The following is a 17,651-nucleotide window of genomic DNA, read 5'->3' as shown; positions in this document are numbered from 1 at the left end:
CGCAGGCTGTGCCGCGCCGGGAGGGATGGGGGACGGCTCCTGAGAGGTTCCCCGAAGAGTCTTCACGACCAGCACCTATGTCGGTGAGGGGAGTGGCAGGTTCAGTTCAGTGAGTCGTGGGTTAAGATCCGCAGAGGCAGTGTGTGAGGCTGGTGGAACATGGGCCATTTTAGGAATTTCCCTTCCTTCTTCCCTCCCTCCCTCCCTCCCGCCCTTTTTTGAGACGGAGTTTCGCTGTTGTTGCTGAGGCTGGAGTGCAGTGGCGCCATCTTGGCTCACCGCAATTTCCGCCTCCCGGGTTCAAGCAATTCTCCTGCCTCAGCCTCCCGAGGAGCTGGGATTACAGGCATGCGCTACCACGCCCGTCTAATTTTGTGTTTTTAGTAGAGAAGGGGTGTCTCCATGTTGGTCAGGCTGGTCTCGAACTCCCGACCTCAGGTGATACACCCACCTCAGCCTCCCAAAGTGCTGGGAATACAGGCGTGAGCCACTAGGCCCAGCCTCATTTTAGGAATTTCATATCAGGCTGCAGATGAGGAACAGGGCCGGTATCTAGGGTGTTGGGTCAGTAGAAGATACAGCCTCATGATCCAGAGACCTGGACAGGTGACACCCTTACACAGCCTGGTCTCTCTGGAAAGACAGCACAAAGAAACAACAAAAAAACATTGTTTTAAAACTTTTTGGGGCCAGGTATGGTGGCTCACACCTGTAATCTCAACACTTTGGAAGGCCGAGGTGGGTGGATCATTTGAGGTCAGGAGTTCAGGACCAGTTTGGCCAACATGGTGAGACCCTGTCTCTACTAAAAATACAAAAAGTTAGCCAGGTGTGGTGGCAGGTGCCTGTAATCCCAGCTACTCGGGAGGCTGAGGCAGGACAACTGCTTGAACCCTGGAGGCAGGCAGAAGTTGCAGTGAGCCGAGATCGCGCCACTGCACTCCAGCCTGGGTGATGGAGCGAGACTCCGTCACAAACAAATGAACAAACGAACACACACACACACTCTTTGGGAATACAAGTTGAAAGCTGTTGAGGTAGTGACCTGCCATCATGCAGCTGGTTCTGGTAGAGAGTTAGGCAGCCTGCAGATAGCTGGAGGCAGGTTTGGGCCTGGCGGGCTACATCTGGGCTAGGAAGGGCTGACACTGGTTTTCAACCTTGTGTCTCATATCCTGCTCCTTCTGTGACTGACCCTTTTTTCCCAGCTTTTTTTCCTAAACGAATTCTCTGTGCTTCTCTTTCCTCATTTTGACTCCTTTTCTCATTGTGCCTTGGTCTCTTCCTGTCACCTTCCTTTTTGGCTTTACCTTCCTTCTAAGTTATCAAAACTCAATCCGTCTCCATAGCAAGCCTTATGCATATTGTTGGGGTACGTGCGCATGCACGCGTGTGTAGGTCTCAGGGAGATGGTGGCCCCTGGAGGAAGGTGGCAGGCCGGCTCCACCTGCCTGTTCTTCCCCTCAGTGCCTTGCTGGTGCTCATTTCCTGCCCCATATTGGGACTGGAGAGGAGAGTGTGCACACCTATCAGCTGATGGTCCAGGCCATTGATGAGCTGGTTCGAAAAACCTTCCAAGAGTGGACATCAACACTGGACAAGGATTGCATTCGGCGATTGGATACCCCATTGCTGCGAATCAGCCAGGAGAAGGCGGGCATGCTGGATGTCAACTTTGACAAGTACAGGAGCCACCTGGCCCCTTCTCCCCACACTCCCCTTCTGCAGCTCTCCCAAGAATTTAACTCCCATCTTTTGACTCCTCTGTTCATTATTCTCTCTCTTTCTTATATTACAATATGTTTGCTATTGACATTTTACTTTTTTTCTTTTTTTCTTTTTGTCTCTCCCCACCTCCCACCCTGCTATCAACATTTTAATTTTATAACTTATCTTAAAACAAAGCAAAACAATGATCGGCCAGGCACGGTGGCTCACACCTGTAATCCCAGCACTTTGGGAGGCTGAGGCAGGTGCATCACTTGAGCCCAGGAGTTCGAGACCAGCCTGGGCAACATGGCAAAACCCAATCTCTGCAAAAAATGCAAAGATTAGCCAGGCGTGGTGGCACAAGCCTATAGTCTCAGCTACTCGGGAGGGTGAGGTAGGAGGATTGCCTGAGCCCGGGAGGCAGAGGCTGCAGTGAGCTGAGATCACACCACTGCACTCCAGCCTGAGCGACAGAGTGACCCTGTCTCATAAACAAAAAACAAAAACCACTCCACTATCCGACTAAACCAGTGATGTCGCTGTTCTGCCACTAGATGGCCATGATGGCTCAGCTAAGTCACCCAAACCCTGCGCCTTTCATGAGCGTTGGTGGGGCTGTCAGACCATGCCCTCTCCTACAGCTTTACAGTTATGAAACTGTCATACTACAATTATTTAAAATGTAATTAATCAATTAACTAATTTATTAAAAATATATAGTGAGCGCCTTCCATGTGTCAGGAACTGAAATAGGAACAGGCAGGGAATGTATACAACGCCAAGTCCCTGCCTTCAGGGAGGTTAGGCCACTGCTCTCTAAGTCAACAGCTCTACTCTTGGAGGGGGGCTTCCTGTCCACATAAGATGCTTTGAGACTGTGGCTACTAGTGCTGGCTTCCACTCATAAAATGTCCATGCTTGAGCCCAGCCAGCATGGCGAAACCCTGTCTCTACTAAAAATACAAAAATTAGCTGGGCGTGGTGGCGGGCACCTATAATCCCAGCTACTCGGGAGGCTGAGGCAGGAAAATCACTTGAACCCGGGAGGCAGAGGTTGCAGTGAGCCGAGATCGCACCATTGCACTCCAGCCTGGGGGACAGAGCGAGACCCCGTCCCCCCCCCCCAAAAAAAAGTCCATACTTGTGAGGCCAAATGTGGGAGGGGCTTTGCCAGAGCAGTCCTGTGTGCAGATGGAGTCCCAGGTACAGATGAGGCTGAGTGTCTGTCCTGGGCAGCAAAAGGTGGCCTAACCAGGGGAGGAGGGCACCTTCTGGCTGAGAAAGGAAGCAAAAGAACCAGGACGGAGAAGCAGAGCGTAGTGTCAGGTGAGAGGGGTGAGGCAGAGGCATCAGTGAGGAAGACAGGGATGTTGGGAGCCGCACGGACGAGGAGGCCGTTGAGGAGCAGAGTGTGAACGTGGCCAGGTTTGAGAAAAGGCTCCGAGCAGTGAGGTTGTTGGAAATTGGCTTTACTTAGCTTCCTGGTTTTGTGAGTTATGGCCAAGCACGATCACGTAAACATTGCCTCATAAATCAATGATAAGATTCAGAAGAGTTAGAAGCTAGGCCAGAGTTAGCCTAGTTATGCCATTTGCAAGCGCATAATGGGGTTGAACCTGCAAGACACATTCTCCCATCAAGATGGGTACCCGCAAAGGCATTGTGTCAGGAAAGCCGTGCAGACACCCTTGGAGTTTATGGATATGAGCGCACACGGTTCACCAGCTGTCCTTTTTCTGTGAAATAAGGGATTGTATTCAAATAACAGGATTTCATTAAACACTAATGATCAATCTTTACATTTCTTTCTTTTTTTTTTCTTGAGACAAAGTCTCACTCTGTCGCCCAGGCTGGAGTGCAGTGGCGCAATCTCGGCTCACTGCAACTTCTGCCTCCTGAGTTCAAGCAATTCTCCTGCCTCAGCCACCGGAGGAGCTGGGATTACAGGCACCCCCGACCATGCCGGAATAATTTTTGTGTTTTCATTAGAGATGGCGTTTTGCCATGTTGGCCAAGCTGGTCTTAAAATCCTGACCTCAGGTGATCTGGCTGCCTTGGCCTCCCAAAGTGCTGGGATTACAGGCATGAGCCACTGTGTCTGGCCAAATATTTACATTTGAAATCCGAGAGAAAACAAAAGTTGAGACAAGAGGTAAAGAAATGCTGTGTGTGGGCAGGAGGAAGAAGAGGATTAGGAAGACTAACTAATGGGTACTAGGCTTAATACCTGGGTGACGAAATCATCCGCACAACAAACTCTCAGGACACAAGTTTACCTATATAACAAACCTGCACATGTACCCCTGAACTTGAAATAAAAGTTAAATTAAAAAAAAAAAAAAAAGCCATATGTGGCTGGCGCGGTGGCTCACGCCTAAAATCCCAACACTTTGGAAGGCCAAGGCGGGAGGATCGCTTGAGCCCAGGAGTCCGAGATCAGTGGGGGCATAAACAAAAATTAGCCAGGCGTAGTGGTGCATGCCTGTAGTCCCAGCTACTCAGGAGGCTGAGGTGGAAGGATTGCTTGAGCCCAGGATATGAGGCTGTAATGAGCTGTGATCGTGCCACTGCATTCCAGCCTAGGCAACAGAGCCAGACCCTGTCTCAAAAAAAAAAAAAAAAAAAAAAAAAAAAAAAAAAAGAAATGCCTTATGTGAGCACTGGTTGGTGGCTACCTCCTTCTACTCGCCAGGAGTCAGCCAGTGAGAGTAGATACAGCAAGAACTTCAGTGCTAAATAGTCTCAAGTTCAAACTCCAGTGCATTTTGCCACGTGACCTCAGGCGGGCCGTTGAATTTCTGAGTCTGAGTTTCCTCATCTACTTAAAAAACCCTTTCCTGGCGTTGTCGTGCAGCCGATGACTCATGCAAAGGTCCTCACAAAGAATGAACAATCAACAAGCATTCTTGCCCTTTCAAAACAATTGCCTCATAAAACCTGATGAAGATAATATTTTCAAAACAAATTTAGCAGAGTGATGTAATGGTTTTCATTTTTAAAACATTTTAACCTTTACAAAGGGCTAATATAGGCATACAGTGTAAAATTCAAAAGTTATTCTACAGAAGGATAGAGAATGAAAAGCCTGCTCCTCTGCTGTCCCCTGGGAGATCCAGTTTCACTCTGAAGAGAGTCAGTGTTCCAGGTTCTTGTATCATATTCCAAGAATAGACATATATGTCTACTTAAGTATCCTTTTGTGCATAAATAGTAGTATAATATACATATTGTTCTATATATTCAAAGTGTTTTCAAAATGATTTTTTCCATTATAAAATTATTGATCATTTTAGAACATTTGCAAAATGCAGAAAAGTAGAATGAAGAAAAAAATACTCCTAAGAATAACCACATTTAATGATTTCGTGTATTTTTATCACTGCCTCCCCAACCCCCATTTCATTTGGTTGTTTTCCTTTAATCTTTTAAATCTTTACTGAGGATTTTAAAATGACAAAAACAGTATATGCTCACCATTAAGAAAAACAAAAGATTAATGTGGAAGTATGTAAAGGAATGGCACGCGTGCTGACTCACGCCTGTAATCCTAGTACCTTGGGAGGCCGAGGTGGGCTGATCACCTGAGGTCAGGAGTTTGAGACCAACCTGGCCAACATGGTGAAACTCCGTCTCTACTAAAAATACAAAAATTAGGCGGGCATGGTGGCGGGCGCCTGTAGTCCCAGTTGCTTGGGAGGCTGAGACAGGAGAATCGCTTGAACCCGGGAGGCGGAGGTTGCAGTGAGCCGAGAATGCGCTTCTGCACTCCAGCCTGGGCAACGAGAGTGAAACTTCATCTCAAAACAAAACAAAAAGATGTATGTAAGGGAAAACCTGAAAATTCAGCACATATTCCCAATCCCTAGAGGTAACCATGATTATCATGTAATCAAAAATATATCCTGCATACATAAAATAGAATCACATTATGACCAGCGTTTTTGCAACTTGCCTTTTTTTTTTTTTTTTAATGTGGAGACAGGGTCTTCTGTGTTGCCTAGACTGGTCTGGAACTTCTGGCCTCAAGTGATCCTCCCACCTTGGCCTCCCAAAGTGCTGGGAGCTACTGCACCCGGTCACAACTTGCTTTTTTTTTTTTTTTTTTTTTTTTTGAGGTTAACAATTTATGTGGGGATCTTTCATTCTGTATGTATAGAATTACTTAATTCTTTTTCCTGGCTTACCGTATTTCATAGTATGGGCTGTACTGTAATTTAATGAACCAGTCTACTATTGATGGCCTTGTAAATTGTACAGTTTCTGTAAGGTTCTTGACTATTTGGTGCTCATGGATTTCAACTGCGCTTCCCGCACTTGGTTCCCTTCCCTCTGCATCGCTTTGTTTACTGAAATTTGAGCACAGTGTCCATCTAGTTAGGATAAACGAGGAGACAACTTCTCTGTCTGCTATTATCATCTCTTGTCTGGAATACCTTTTGCATAATCTTGATAGTAGAGCTTATCAAGGCAACTCTGGGCCAAATATTTATGGCCTGGGGTTATCTGAAACCCAAATAATGGCTAAACACATCTTTGAGATAGAAGAGGTACCTGTTCCTGTCCTTTGGGAATTGTTTTCTAGGGAGATGTTATAGGATACTTTACATTTTTGTGGTTTTAAGATAAAACTGCCTCAATCCAGTAAATAATGGAAGGGAAAGAACATGATCACAGTGAAGGATTTTCAAAGTCTGGGCTCATCACCAGTAAAGAAATCCAAGTCAGTTGCAGCTTCCAAAACTTATTAACACTTCAAGGAGGTGAAGATAACTTGATCAGATTTGCTCTTTGTGTTCAAGCTCCAGTTAAGATCTTGAAATAAGCAGACTGTTCAAATGGTCTGATGTTCCCTGGAATTACCTGGCTCTCTTAGTTCTGGAGCCTTCCAGTCCCTAATAGCACTTATTTAATCCCACAAGGGGTTTTGCTATCCCACCTATATCCCAAATATTTGAACTCTGAAGTCCAAATCGGCTTTTATCACGTTTTACGGCCAGAACAGCTTCACAGATTGCACTTAACACAAACATATTCCAGATGTCATCCACACCCTGGCTGAAGAAGCTGTGTTATCACCCTGAGTAGAGCAGAGTAGAATTTCCTGAGAGCAGGAGATGAGATACTGAGGTCTGTTTTTTGTTCCCAGAGCTTCTCTCTTTTTTCCCCCGGTCATAGAGTGCCTTCTCCCCCCGGTCAGCCCGCTGTGGGCTCTTAAGCACTCAATTCCGCCGGCTTTCCTTTCTACCTCTACTGCCTGACCACTTGTTTGGAGATAAATTATGAAGTATTTTTAAAAAGTCATCCCTCAGACAGATTTTTATTTATTTTTATTTTTGAGACAAAGTCTTACTCTGTTACCCAGCCTGGAGTGCATTGGTACAATCTTGGCTCACCGTGGCCCCTGCCTCTCGGGCTCAAGCGACCCTCCCACCTCAGCTTCCTGAGTACTGGGAACACAGGCACCTGCCACCATGCCTGGCTAATTTTTTCTATTTTTGGTAGAGATGGGTTTTTGCCATGTTGCTCAGGCTGGTCTCAAACTCCTGAGTTCAAGCCATCCACCCGCCTCAGCCTCCCAAAGTGTTGGGATTACAGGCCTAAGCTACCTTGCCCAACCCTGCCAAACAATTTTTTTTTTTAAAGAAAAACTGATATTTGTCAATAAAATAAAATTTGCATTCTGGAAATTTCTTGACAAACTTCTGTTAAAGACTGAACATCATTCAAAGGGTCTCCCAGGATTTTCAGCTCAGCATCAGGAAGGTATTGTCCGAATTCATCCTGTTGACTGACATATTAAACTTGGATAATTTGCCTTAAAGTTACCTTGAAAATCTTGCCAAGGCCGGGTGCGGTGGCTCACACCTGTAATCCCAGCACTTTGGGAGATCAAGGCGGGCGGATCACCTGAGGTCAGAAGTTTGAGACCAGCCTGACCAACGTGGAGAAACCCTGTCTCTACTAAAAATACAAAATTAGCCGGGCGTGGTGGCGAGCGTCTGTAATCCCAGCTACTCAGGAGGCTGAGACAAGAGAATTGCTTGAACCTGGGAGGCAGAGGTTGCGGTGGGAGCCGAGATTGTGCCATTGCACTCCAGCCTGGGCAACAAGAGCAAAACTCCATCTCAAAAAAAAAAAAAAAAAAAAAAAAAAGAAGAAAGAAAAAAGAAAATCTTGCCAAGATGAGAGAATGAAGAGTTTATTTTGGTGCAATGTTGGCCAGCATACACGCCCAAGTAGGCTTGCCCAGATGTTTATCAACAGTGACAAATCCAAGACATCCAGTTGGAAGGACATGATAATATGTTTATGCTACTAGAAATGTTTCCGTATCTATTCTATTCACACACTTCCATTCTCCCCATATCATTATAACACACTTTTTGTTACATTGATGCTTAGGGCTTATCTTATGAGGACTCTGTTAGGATTGTTTACTGCTGAGTTGTTTACTGCTGAGTTGAGTAATTTTACGTTGTCATAGTTCTTTGCTTGTACGATGTTTTGCTCTATTTGGAATTTAAAATTACTTCATTATTAGGCTGGGCATGGTGGCTTATGCCTGTAATCCCAGCACTTTGGGAGGCTGAGGTGGGCAGATCACGAGGTCAGGAGTTCGAGACCAGCCTGGCCAACATGGTGAAACCCTGTCTCTACTAAAAATACAAAAAATAGCTGGACATGGTGGTGGGCGGCTGTAATCCCAGCTATTTGGGAGGCTGAAGCAGGAGAATCTCGCTTGAACCCAGGAGGCAGAGGTTGCAGTGAGCCGAGATCACACCATTGCACTGCAGCCTGGGCGACAGAGTGAGACTCCGTCTCAAAAAAAAAAAAAAAAAATTACCTCACTACTGTCATTATTATTATTATTATTATTTGAGATGGAATTTCACTCTTGTTGCCCAGGCTGGAGTGCAGTGGCGTGATCTCGTCTCACCACAACCTCTGCTTCCCAGGTTCAAGCGATTCTCCTGCCTCAGCCTCCTGAGTAGTTGGGATTACAGGTGCCTGCCACCATGCCTGGATAATTTTTTGTATTTTTCATATAGACAGGGTTTCACCATGTTGGCCAGGCTGGTCTCAAACTCCTGACCTCAGGTGGTCCACCCACCTCGGCCTCCCAAATTGCTGGGATTACAGGTGTGAGCCACTGTGCCCGGCCACCTCATTATTTTTGTTAGTGCAGTATTCACTATCACTAAGTCTTCCAAACCAACCAATAAAACCCCTTTGAGTAATATTTTTCCTCACAATCTGACATGCCGGGTAGTGGTTTTAATGTTTCTCTTAGATCTATTTTTCCCCTGTCCTCCTGCTTCCGTTCAACTGGTGTTGTTTTCAAGGCCTGCTACAAAGCAGTTACCCTGGGACTTCCCTCAGCCTCTTTCCTTGTTTGATTTCGTATTTCCTTTGTCTTCCTCTTTCTTGGTTTATGCCTTTGTTTTGTTGGTGTGTATCCATTAGTAGTTTCCTTTTTTTTTTTTTTTTTTGAGACGGAGTCTCGCTCTGTCGCCCAGACTGGAGTGCAGTGGCCGGATCTCAGCTCACTGCAAGCTCCGCCTCCCGGGTTTACGCTATTCTCCTGCCTCAGCCTCCCGAGTAGCTGGGACTACAGGCGCCAGCCACCTCGCCCGGCTAGTTTTTTGTATTTTTTAGTAGAGACGGGGTTTCACCGTGTTAGCCAGGATGGTCTCGATCTCCTGACCTCGTGATCCGCCCGTCTCGGCCTCCCAAAGTGCTGGGATTACAGGCTTGAGCCACCGCGCCCGGCTCATTAGTAGTTTCCTAAGAAATGGTGCATGGGAGTTAAATGTTTTGACTTTTTGCCTGATTGGCAACAGTTTTCCTGCCCTCTACTTGCTGGACATTTGGCTGGGTTGGAATTCTAGCCGATTCCTAGTAATTGTCTTTGGCTTTGGCCTCTCTCTTTTACTTTTGAAGGCTTTCCTTAAATGTCTGGTGATCCATTGCTCATTTATACTTTCGGGAGGCTTACTCATTTTGAAGAAATTTTAGCAGTTTTAAAAATACCATATACGTTAGTGGAGATCTTCAAGATTTGAAAAAACAGCCTTTCTTCTTCCACAATCTCTTAAAGCCTGTATTACAAAGAAGTGAGCACATGAAAATCATTTCATTCTTGGAAGATTCTTCTCCAATAAAGATGGTAAAAACATGATCCTTTGCGAAGTTTAAAATGTGTTATTATCTCCAATATTGTTAATTCTGTGCTTGCCTGTAGAAAAGACTAAAAACATTCCAGAATTTTCACCTCAATATTCTCTCCAAATAACATTTCAGCAGTATTTAGAATGCAGAGTTTCTTGAGCATATCTTCAGGTAACGGGAACTTTTATCCTTTGTGATTAAAAAGTGCAATTTTATTTTAAAAACCCTGCAGATGAAAAAAAATCAAGTTTTGTTGTTTTATTTTGTTTTGTTTTGTTCTGTTTTATTTTTTGAGGTGGAATCTGGCCCTGTTGCCCAGGCTGGAGTACAGTGGCACCATCTTGGCTGACTGCAACCTCTGCGTCCCAGGTTCAAGCGATTTCTGGCTAATTTTTGTACTTTTAGTAGAGATGGGGTTTCATCATGTTGGCCAGGCTGGTCTCGAACTCCTGACCTCAAGTAATCTGCCCACCTCAGACTCCCAAAGTGCTAGGATTACAGGCGTGAGCCAATGTGCCCAGCCTTTTTTTTTTTTTTTTTTTTTTTGGTATGTGTGTGTTTTTCTTTTTCTTTTTTTTTTTTTTTTTTTTTTTTTTTGAGACGGAGTCTCGCTCTGTCGCCCAAGCTGGAGTGCAGTGGCGCGATCCTGGCTCACTGCAAGCTCCGCCTCCTGGGTTCATTCTCCTGCCCCAGCCTCCCGAGTAGCTGGGACTACAGGCGCCCGCCACCGCGCCTGGCTCATTTTTTTTTTTGTATTTTTGGTAGAGACAGGGTTTCACTGTGGTCTCAATCTCCTGACCTTGTGATCCGCCTGCCTCAGCCTCCCAAAGTGCTGGGATTACAGGCGTGAGCCACCGCACCAGGCCATGTTTTTCTTTTTCTGTTTTTGTTTTTGTTTTTTTTTTTGGTGTGTGTGTGTTTTTATTTTTCTGTTTTTGTTTTTTTGTTTTTGTTTTTTTTTTTGAGACGGAGTTTCTCTCTTGTTGCCCAGGCTGGAGTGCAATGGCGTGATCTTGGCTCACCGCAACCTTCGCCTCCCGGGTTCAACCGATTCTCTTGCCTCAGCCTTCCGAGTAGCTGGGACTACAGGCATGCGCCACCATGCCTGACTAATTTTGCAATTTTAGTAGAGATGGGGTTTCTCCATGTTCATCAGGGCGGTCTCGAACTCCTGACCTCAGGTGATCCACGCACCTCGGCCTGCCAAAGTGCTGGGATTACAGGTGTGAGCCACCATGCCTGGCCTTTTTTGTGTTTTTTTTGAGATGGCGTCTCGCTCTGTCACCCAGGCTGGAGTGCAATGGCGTGATCTCAGCTCACTGCGACCTCTGCTTCACAGGTTCAAGCAATTATCCTGCCTCAGCCTCCTGAATAGCTGGGACTACAGGCATGCACCACCACGCCTGGCTAATTTTTGTAGTTTTAGGTTGGCCAGGCTGGTCTCAAACTCCTGATCTCAAGTGATTTGCTGGCCTTGGCCTCCCAAAGTGCTGAGATTACAGGCATGAGCCACCGTGCCCTCAAATGATTTTTCTTCAAGATTTTTTTTTTTTTTTTTTTGAGACGTAATCTGTCTCACTCTGTCACCCAGGATGTAGTGCAATGGTGTGATCTTAGCTTACTGCCTCTGCCTCCACCTCCCAGGTTCAAGCGATTCTCCTGCCTCAGTCTCCCGAGTACCTGGGATTACAGGCTCACGTCACCACGCTCAGCTAATTTTTATATTTTTCTTAGAGATGGGGTCTCACCTTGTTGGCCAGGCTGGTCTCGAACTCCTGACCTGAAATGATCCACCCACGTAGGCCTCCTAAAGTGCTGAAATTACAGGCATGAGCCGCCACACCAGGCCAAGATTTTTTTTTTTATTTTCAAAAATATTGCGTATTTTCTTCTGGTATTTTATGATTTTATTCTCTACATTTAGATGTTTGATCCATTTGAAATTGATTTTGGTGTAGAGAAAGAGGTGCAGATTCAAACTGAGTTTTGTATTTCATTGTTTGTTTTTTCCAGATGGCTAGAGCCATCTCGTTTAGAGTTGACCCAATCTCATTTAGTGAACTGCTGTCTTTATAGTAACGAATTCCCCAGTATATTTGTGTCTATTTTGGGATTCACTATTCTGGTATCTGTCTATTCATGTGCAAGAACCAAACTGTTTTAATTATTGTCCTCATTACTCTTCTTTCTTCAGAGTTTTCCTGGCTATATTTAATATTTATTTCCCATAAGAATTTTAGAATCAATTTGTTTAGTTCCAAAAATAGCCTCATTCCTATTTTTACTGGAATAGAGATTTGGTTAAATTTATAGGTTAACTTTAGAAGAATATGTTTATGATTTTGAGTCTTTCCAAGAATAGTTATGTTGTGTGTGTGTGTGTGTTTTGAAACTGAGTCTTGTTCTGTCATGCAAGCTGGAGTGCAGTGACACGATCTCAGCTCACTGCAACTAGAACCTCCCAGGCTCATTGATCCTCTTCTGCCTCAGCCCCCCAAGTAGCTGAAACTACAGGTGTGAACCACCGTGGCCGGCCAACAGTGTTTTTTCTTTCAATTTATTTAAGTCCTGCCTTTTCCCCCTAAGTCATTTTACACACACACACACACACACACACACAATTTCTGATTAATTTTTGGTATTTTATTTTTGTTGTTTTAATTGTTATTGCCTCTTTTTCTTGATGATGATATCTAACTAGTTACAGTTTTTATATTGAGAACTTTGATTTTTTTTTTTTTTTTTTTTTGAGACGGAGTCTGGCTCTGTTGCCCAGGCTGGAGTGCAGTGGCCGGATCTCAGCTCACTGCAAGCCCCGCCTCCCGGGTTCACGCCATTCTCCTGCCTCAGCCTCCAGAGTAGCTGGGAGTACAGGCGCCCGCCACCTCGCCCGGCTAATTTTTTTTGTATTTTAGTAGAGACGGGGTTTCACCGTGTTAGCCAGGATGGTCTCGATCTCCTGACCTCGTGATCCGCCCGTCTCGGCCTCCCAAAGTGCTGGGATTACAGGCTTGAGCCACCGCGCCCGGCCAAGAACTTTGATTTTTATAAATTAATTTTGTACCCAGCAACTTTTACAAATATGTTTAAAATCTTTTTTCCTTTAAAAACATTTTTATTATGAAACATGTCATACACAGAGATATACTTAAAACTTGTATGTTCAGGCCGGGCGCAGTGGCTCACGCCTGTAATCCCAGCACTTTGGGAGGCTGAGGCAGGCGGATTATGAGGTCAAGAGATCGAGACTGTCCTGGCTAACACGGTGAAACCCCATCTTTACTAAAAATGCAAAAAATTAGCTGGGCGTGGTGGCGGGCACCTGTAGTCCCAGCTACTCAGGAGGCTGAAGCAGGAGAATGGTGTGAACCCGGGAGGCAGAGCTTGCAATGAGCCGAGATCACACCACTGCACTCCAGCCTGGGCAACAGAGCGAGACTCCATCTCAAAAAAAAAAAAAAAAAAAAAAAAAAAATTGTGTGTTCAGTTTAACTAATGAACCATTATAAAATAATACAAAATGCCAAGTCAAGGATTGCCAGAAGTCCTAAAGCCTCTCCCCACTGCCCACTGAATAATTATTTTTTCAGGTGAATTGTTGTTAGCACTTAAAATTCAGGAGATTTTACATGAAAAACCAATTTCTGGCCTCTCTTGAAAAATCAGAAAATGCAGCCACACTGGGCCCACATTTTCAGATGGCAGCAACCGCCTGGAGCGTGGAGTGTGGCTTTTTTAGGGGGAGCATATGCCCTCTTCAGCTCAACTTTAAGGCCAAGTGTCAGTTGCCATTTATCATCACACTTGAGCCACTTGCCTTGGAGGTAGGTGTCTGAATTTCTGAACTTTGCTTTAGCATATTGAAAACAGAAGGAGGTTGGATGTCGGAAAGTGAGGCCAAGGAAGGATGCATGCTTCTGGTGCAGGTGGTGGGATGGTGCCCTTCCCTGAGACAGGAGCTCCAAGTTTAGAGAAGATGATGTTCTTGTTTCTAGACACACTGAGTTTGAGGTGCTTGTGGATGAGAAAGCAGGGCAGAGCTATCTAGTAGACAGTTGCACAACCAAGCCTGGAGCCCAGGTTAGCCATGCAGGTTTGGGGATCATCAGCTTTTGGAAGGCAGCCGAAGCCGTGGGAGTGGAGGAGATGACCAAGGGGGAGTGTGCTGGATGTGAAGAACCTCGGGGAGTCCACATTGAAGGGAGCCGCAAGGAAAGCAGATTCTTTACTGTGTCCCCAGCACCTAGCTGAATGATATTTACATGGGGTGCTGGAGAGAGGAGGATACTCCTACTGAAAGGAAGGGTAGAAAAGAGGACCGTGGTCCAGAAGCCAGGGAAAAAAGTGCGTGGGGTATAGTCCGCCACGATGTTAAAACCTACAGGCATGCCGGGCGTGGTGGCTCATGCCTGTAATCCCAGCACTTTGGGAGGCCAAGGTGGGTGGATCACCTGAGGTCAGGAGTTCGAGACCAGCCTGACGAACATGGAGAAACCCCATCTCTACTAAAAATACAAAAGCCTGGAGAACCCACGTGGGACAGGCAACCGTGAATCATAGTGGTGCCAAGCTGTGTGGTCATGTGACCTTCTCCAGCCTTTCCCACAGGGGCTCGAGGGGAGGACAGTCGGATTTAGCCAGCACTGGCGTTTTGTCAGGAGGTTTAGACTAAGGAATGAGACAAAGTGAGTGAAGATTGGCAAGAGAGTGGTTAAAATAAAGGATAGCGAGGTCTGTGGAGGAGGAAGTGAAGTAGGGTAGGGGTTAACAGGAAGAAAGGCCAGGGCTCAGTGGCCTGAAAAATAAGTAGGCTGGGAGAACTTGAGGACCAGTGCTGGGATGCAGGGAGGAAGCTGGGCCCTGGGAGCAGGAGGTCTGAGTGGGCTGTCTCAGATAGAGCGGTTGTGAACAGCAAGCTTCAGCGCGCGGCATGGGAGTGGCAGCTGGAATAGGAAAGAAGAGACCACTGGATATGAGGTGGCAAAGAAAACTTAAGATGAAGGCTTCAAATGCAGTTTAAAATTTCCTGGTATCTCTTTTTTTTTTTTTTTTTTTTTTTTTTTGAGACAGTGTCTCTGTTACCCAGGTCGCCCAGGCTGGAGTGCAGTGGCGCGATCTCAGCTCACTGCAGCCTCCACCTCCTGGGTTCAACCGATTCTCCTGCCTCAGCCTCTTGAGTAGCTGGGACTACAGGCACCCGCCACCGTGCCCAGCTAATTTTTTGTATTTTTAGTAGAGACGGGGTTTCACCGTGGTCTCGATCTCCTAACCTTGTGATCCGCCCGCCTTGGCCTCCCAAAGTGCTGGGATTACAGGCGTGAGCCACCGAGTCCAGCCAATTTTATACTTTTTTTTTTTGTAGAGACGGGATTCCACCGTGTTGGCCAGGCTGGTCTCAAACTCCTGAGCTCAAGTAATCCGCCTGCCTCGGCCCCACAAACTGCTGGGATTACAGGCGTGAGCCACCACACCAGGCCTCTGCTTCATTTCTTATCTCGGCATTTCCCCGTGTGTCCCAGCCTCTCCCGCTTGCTCGGTTGTTCCTCTAGTTTATCCCCTTGTGCATTCCCCTCACTGCCTGGCTTCTCTCTCTCAAAGGTTCCTTCTGATTCTCTTTGTGGAAATTGACTACTGGGAGCGGCTGCTGTTTGAGACGCCCCATTACGTGGTGAACGTAGCCGAGCGAGCGGAGGACCTGCGCATTCTGCGTGAAAATCTGCTACTTGTTGCTAGAGACTACAACAGGTAGAGCTCCAGTCCTCACTGCAGCCCTTCGAGATGCTATTTGATTCCTCCTTTTTCTCTTATCTGCCCTGTGATGTTGTCCATTTTCTGCAATTTCTGTCCTCTACATTTTTTTCCTCTCAAAAAAAAAAAAAAAAAAAAAGGTCTCCCACTCTATGGCTCTACCATTATTCCTACCCCTTGTAGTTTTATCTTCTAGCTGCAGGGTGGAGCATAAAGCCAATCAGGTCCCCTCGTACCCCATAGGGCACTTGGACCACATATATCGTAGCTCTGGGCCACTTCTCTAGGAATGAAACAGGCTGGTGTTAGGATTATGTGCACAGAATAACATGACTCATTGAACTAAGGCCTGCTGCCCCCATCCCTGCCTCAGTTTCTGGACTGCCTTGGTATTCTCTCTGGAGTGAGGCTTTGTTCCGGGTTAGGTACTGTCTTAGTCTGTTTGGGCTTCTATAACAAAATGCCATAGACCAGGTGGCTTATAAACAACAAACATTTGTTTCTCACGCTTTTGGGGGTTGGTGAGTCCAAGAGCAAGGCGCCAGCAGATTTGGTGTCTGGTGAGGGCCTGCGTCCTGGTTCATAAGTGGCTGTCTTCTTGCTGTGTCCTCACATAGTAGAAGGAGACAAGGGAGCTCTCTTAGGCCTCTTTCATGAGGGCACTAATTCCATTCATGAGGGCTCTACCCTCATGACCTAATCACCTCCCAGAGGTCCTAACACCATCACTGTGGGAATGGGGGTTTTAACATACAAATTTGGTGGGGACACAAATATACAGACCACAGCAGGAAACTTTCTCAGCCCAGTTAAAGTCCAAGGAGGTGCAACCAGCAGTCTTGTTTGAGTGTCTAGAACTGCAGTGTCCAACATGGTGGCCTCTAGCTGCATGTGGCTATTTCCGTGTAAATTAAGTAAATAAACTTAAAAATTCGATTACTCATTGGTACAGGCCACATTTCAAATGCTCCATAGCCATATGCGATGAGTGGGTGCCATATTGGACAGCACACATTGTATTAGGTTGGTACAAAGTGATTGCAGTTGTTGCCATTACTTAGATGACAATCACTTTTGCACCAACCTAAGAGAACACTCCATCATTGCAAAAAGTTCTTTTGGAAGTACTAGTCTAGGATCTGGGATCTAGGATCTAGACTAGTGGTCTAGAAACATTCAGATTTCTCCACCATTTCCTGATGTGGAGGAAAGATCTTCAGGGCTTGTTCCCTCTGGCTACCAGGCCTCTCTTACGCACAGGATTATTGCCATGCTGTCCCCAGATGAGCAGGCCCTTTTCAAAGAGCGTATTCGGTTCCTGGATAAGAAGATCCACCCGGGACTCAAGAAACTGCACTGGGCCTTGAAGGGGGCCAGTGCCTTCTTCATCACGGAGTGCCGTATACATGCCAGCAAGGTGGGCCATGGTCCCTAGACCCTAAAGGTCTGCAAGGCTGATGGGTCATTTATACTCGAGTGTTGCATAGAGATTGGGAAACCTGTGGGTAGTGTAAAAAGAATTAAGTTTGCTTTGGGAAGGACTTTTTTTGTGTGTCATCCAGTCTAGCTGGAGAACAAGTGGGAGGGTAGAATGAGGTCCAGATGGTCTCTTCTCAAGCTGAAACTCCCCCATGGTGGGGCCTGACTCTAGGTGCAGATGATTGTGAATGAGTTCAAAGCATCCACTCTGACCATTGGCTGGCGAGCCCAAGAGATGTCAGAGACGCTGCTGGTACGCATTAGTGGCAAACGGGTATACAGGGACCTGGAATTTGAAGAGGACCAAAGAGAGCACCGGGCAGCTGTACAGCAGAAATTGATGAGCCTGCACCAGGATGTGGTGACCATCATGGCCAACTCTTATGAGGTCTTCAAGAATGATGGTCCTGAGGTAGGGTTCCTGTGGCCAGGATGTTGTGGTTGGAAAAACCACAGTCCCCCAGTTTCATCAGGCCATTCTCTTGCTCCCGACCCTTTTTTCTTTTTACCAGTGTGTACTTCTCAAACATCGTGCTCTAGTCTTG

The 17,651-nt window shown here is 46.2% G+C and overlaps 1 protein-coding gene across 4 annotated transcripts in view; it reads left to right on the top strand.

The window, feature by feature from the left end:
* The window catches only part of DNAH2 (dynein axonemal heavy chain 2), a 122,338-nt gene that overhangs the window by 26,697 nt on the left and 77,990 nt on the right, over nucleotides 1-17,651 (top strand). For all 4 annotated transcript variants that reach the window (XM_050765148.1, XM_050765147.1, XM_050765149.1 and 1 more), the window contains 4 exons: nucleotides 1,468-1,682; nucleotides 15,478-15,624; nucleotides 16,888-17,044; nucleotides 17,279-17,518. In XM_050765148.1, the coding sequence (XP_050621105.1) occupies nucleotides 1,468-1,682; nucleotides 15,478-15,624; nucleotides 16,888-17,044; nucleotides 17,279-17,518 (759 nt within the window). The remainder of the gene's footprint in view (nucleotides 1-1,467; nucleotides 1,683-15,477; nucleotides 15,625-16,887; nucleotides 17,045-17,278; nucleotides 17,519-17,651) is intronic.

Source organism: Macaca thibetana, chromosome 16 (genome assembly GCF_024542745.1).
Source record: "Macaca thibetana thibetana isolate TM-01 chromosome 16, ASM2454274v1, whole genome shotgun sequence".
Classification (NCBI taxonomy): domain Eukaryota; kingdom Metazoa; phylum Chordata; class Mammalia; order Primates; family Cercopithecidae; genus Macaca; species Macaca thibetana.
This window is presented reverse-complemented; position numbering and strand designations above follow the sequence as displayed.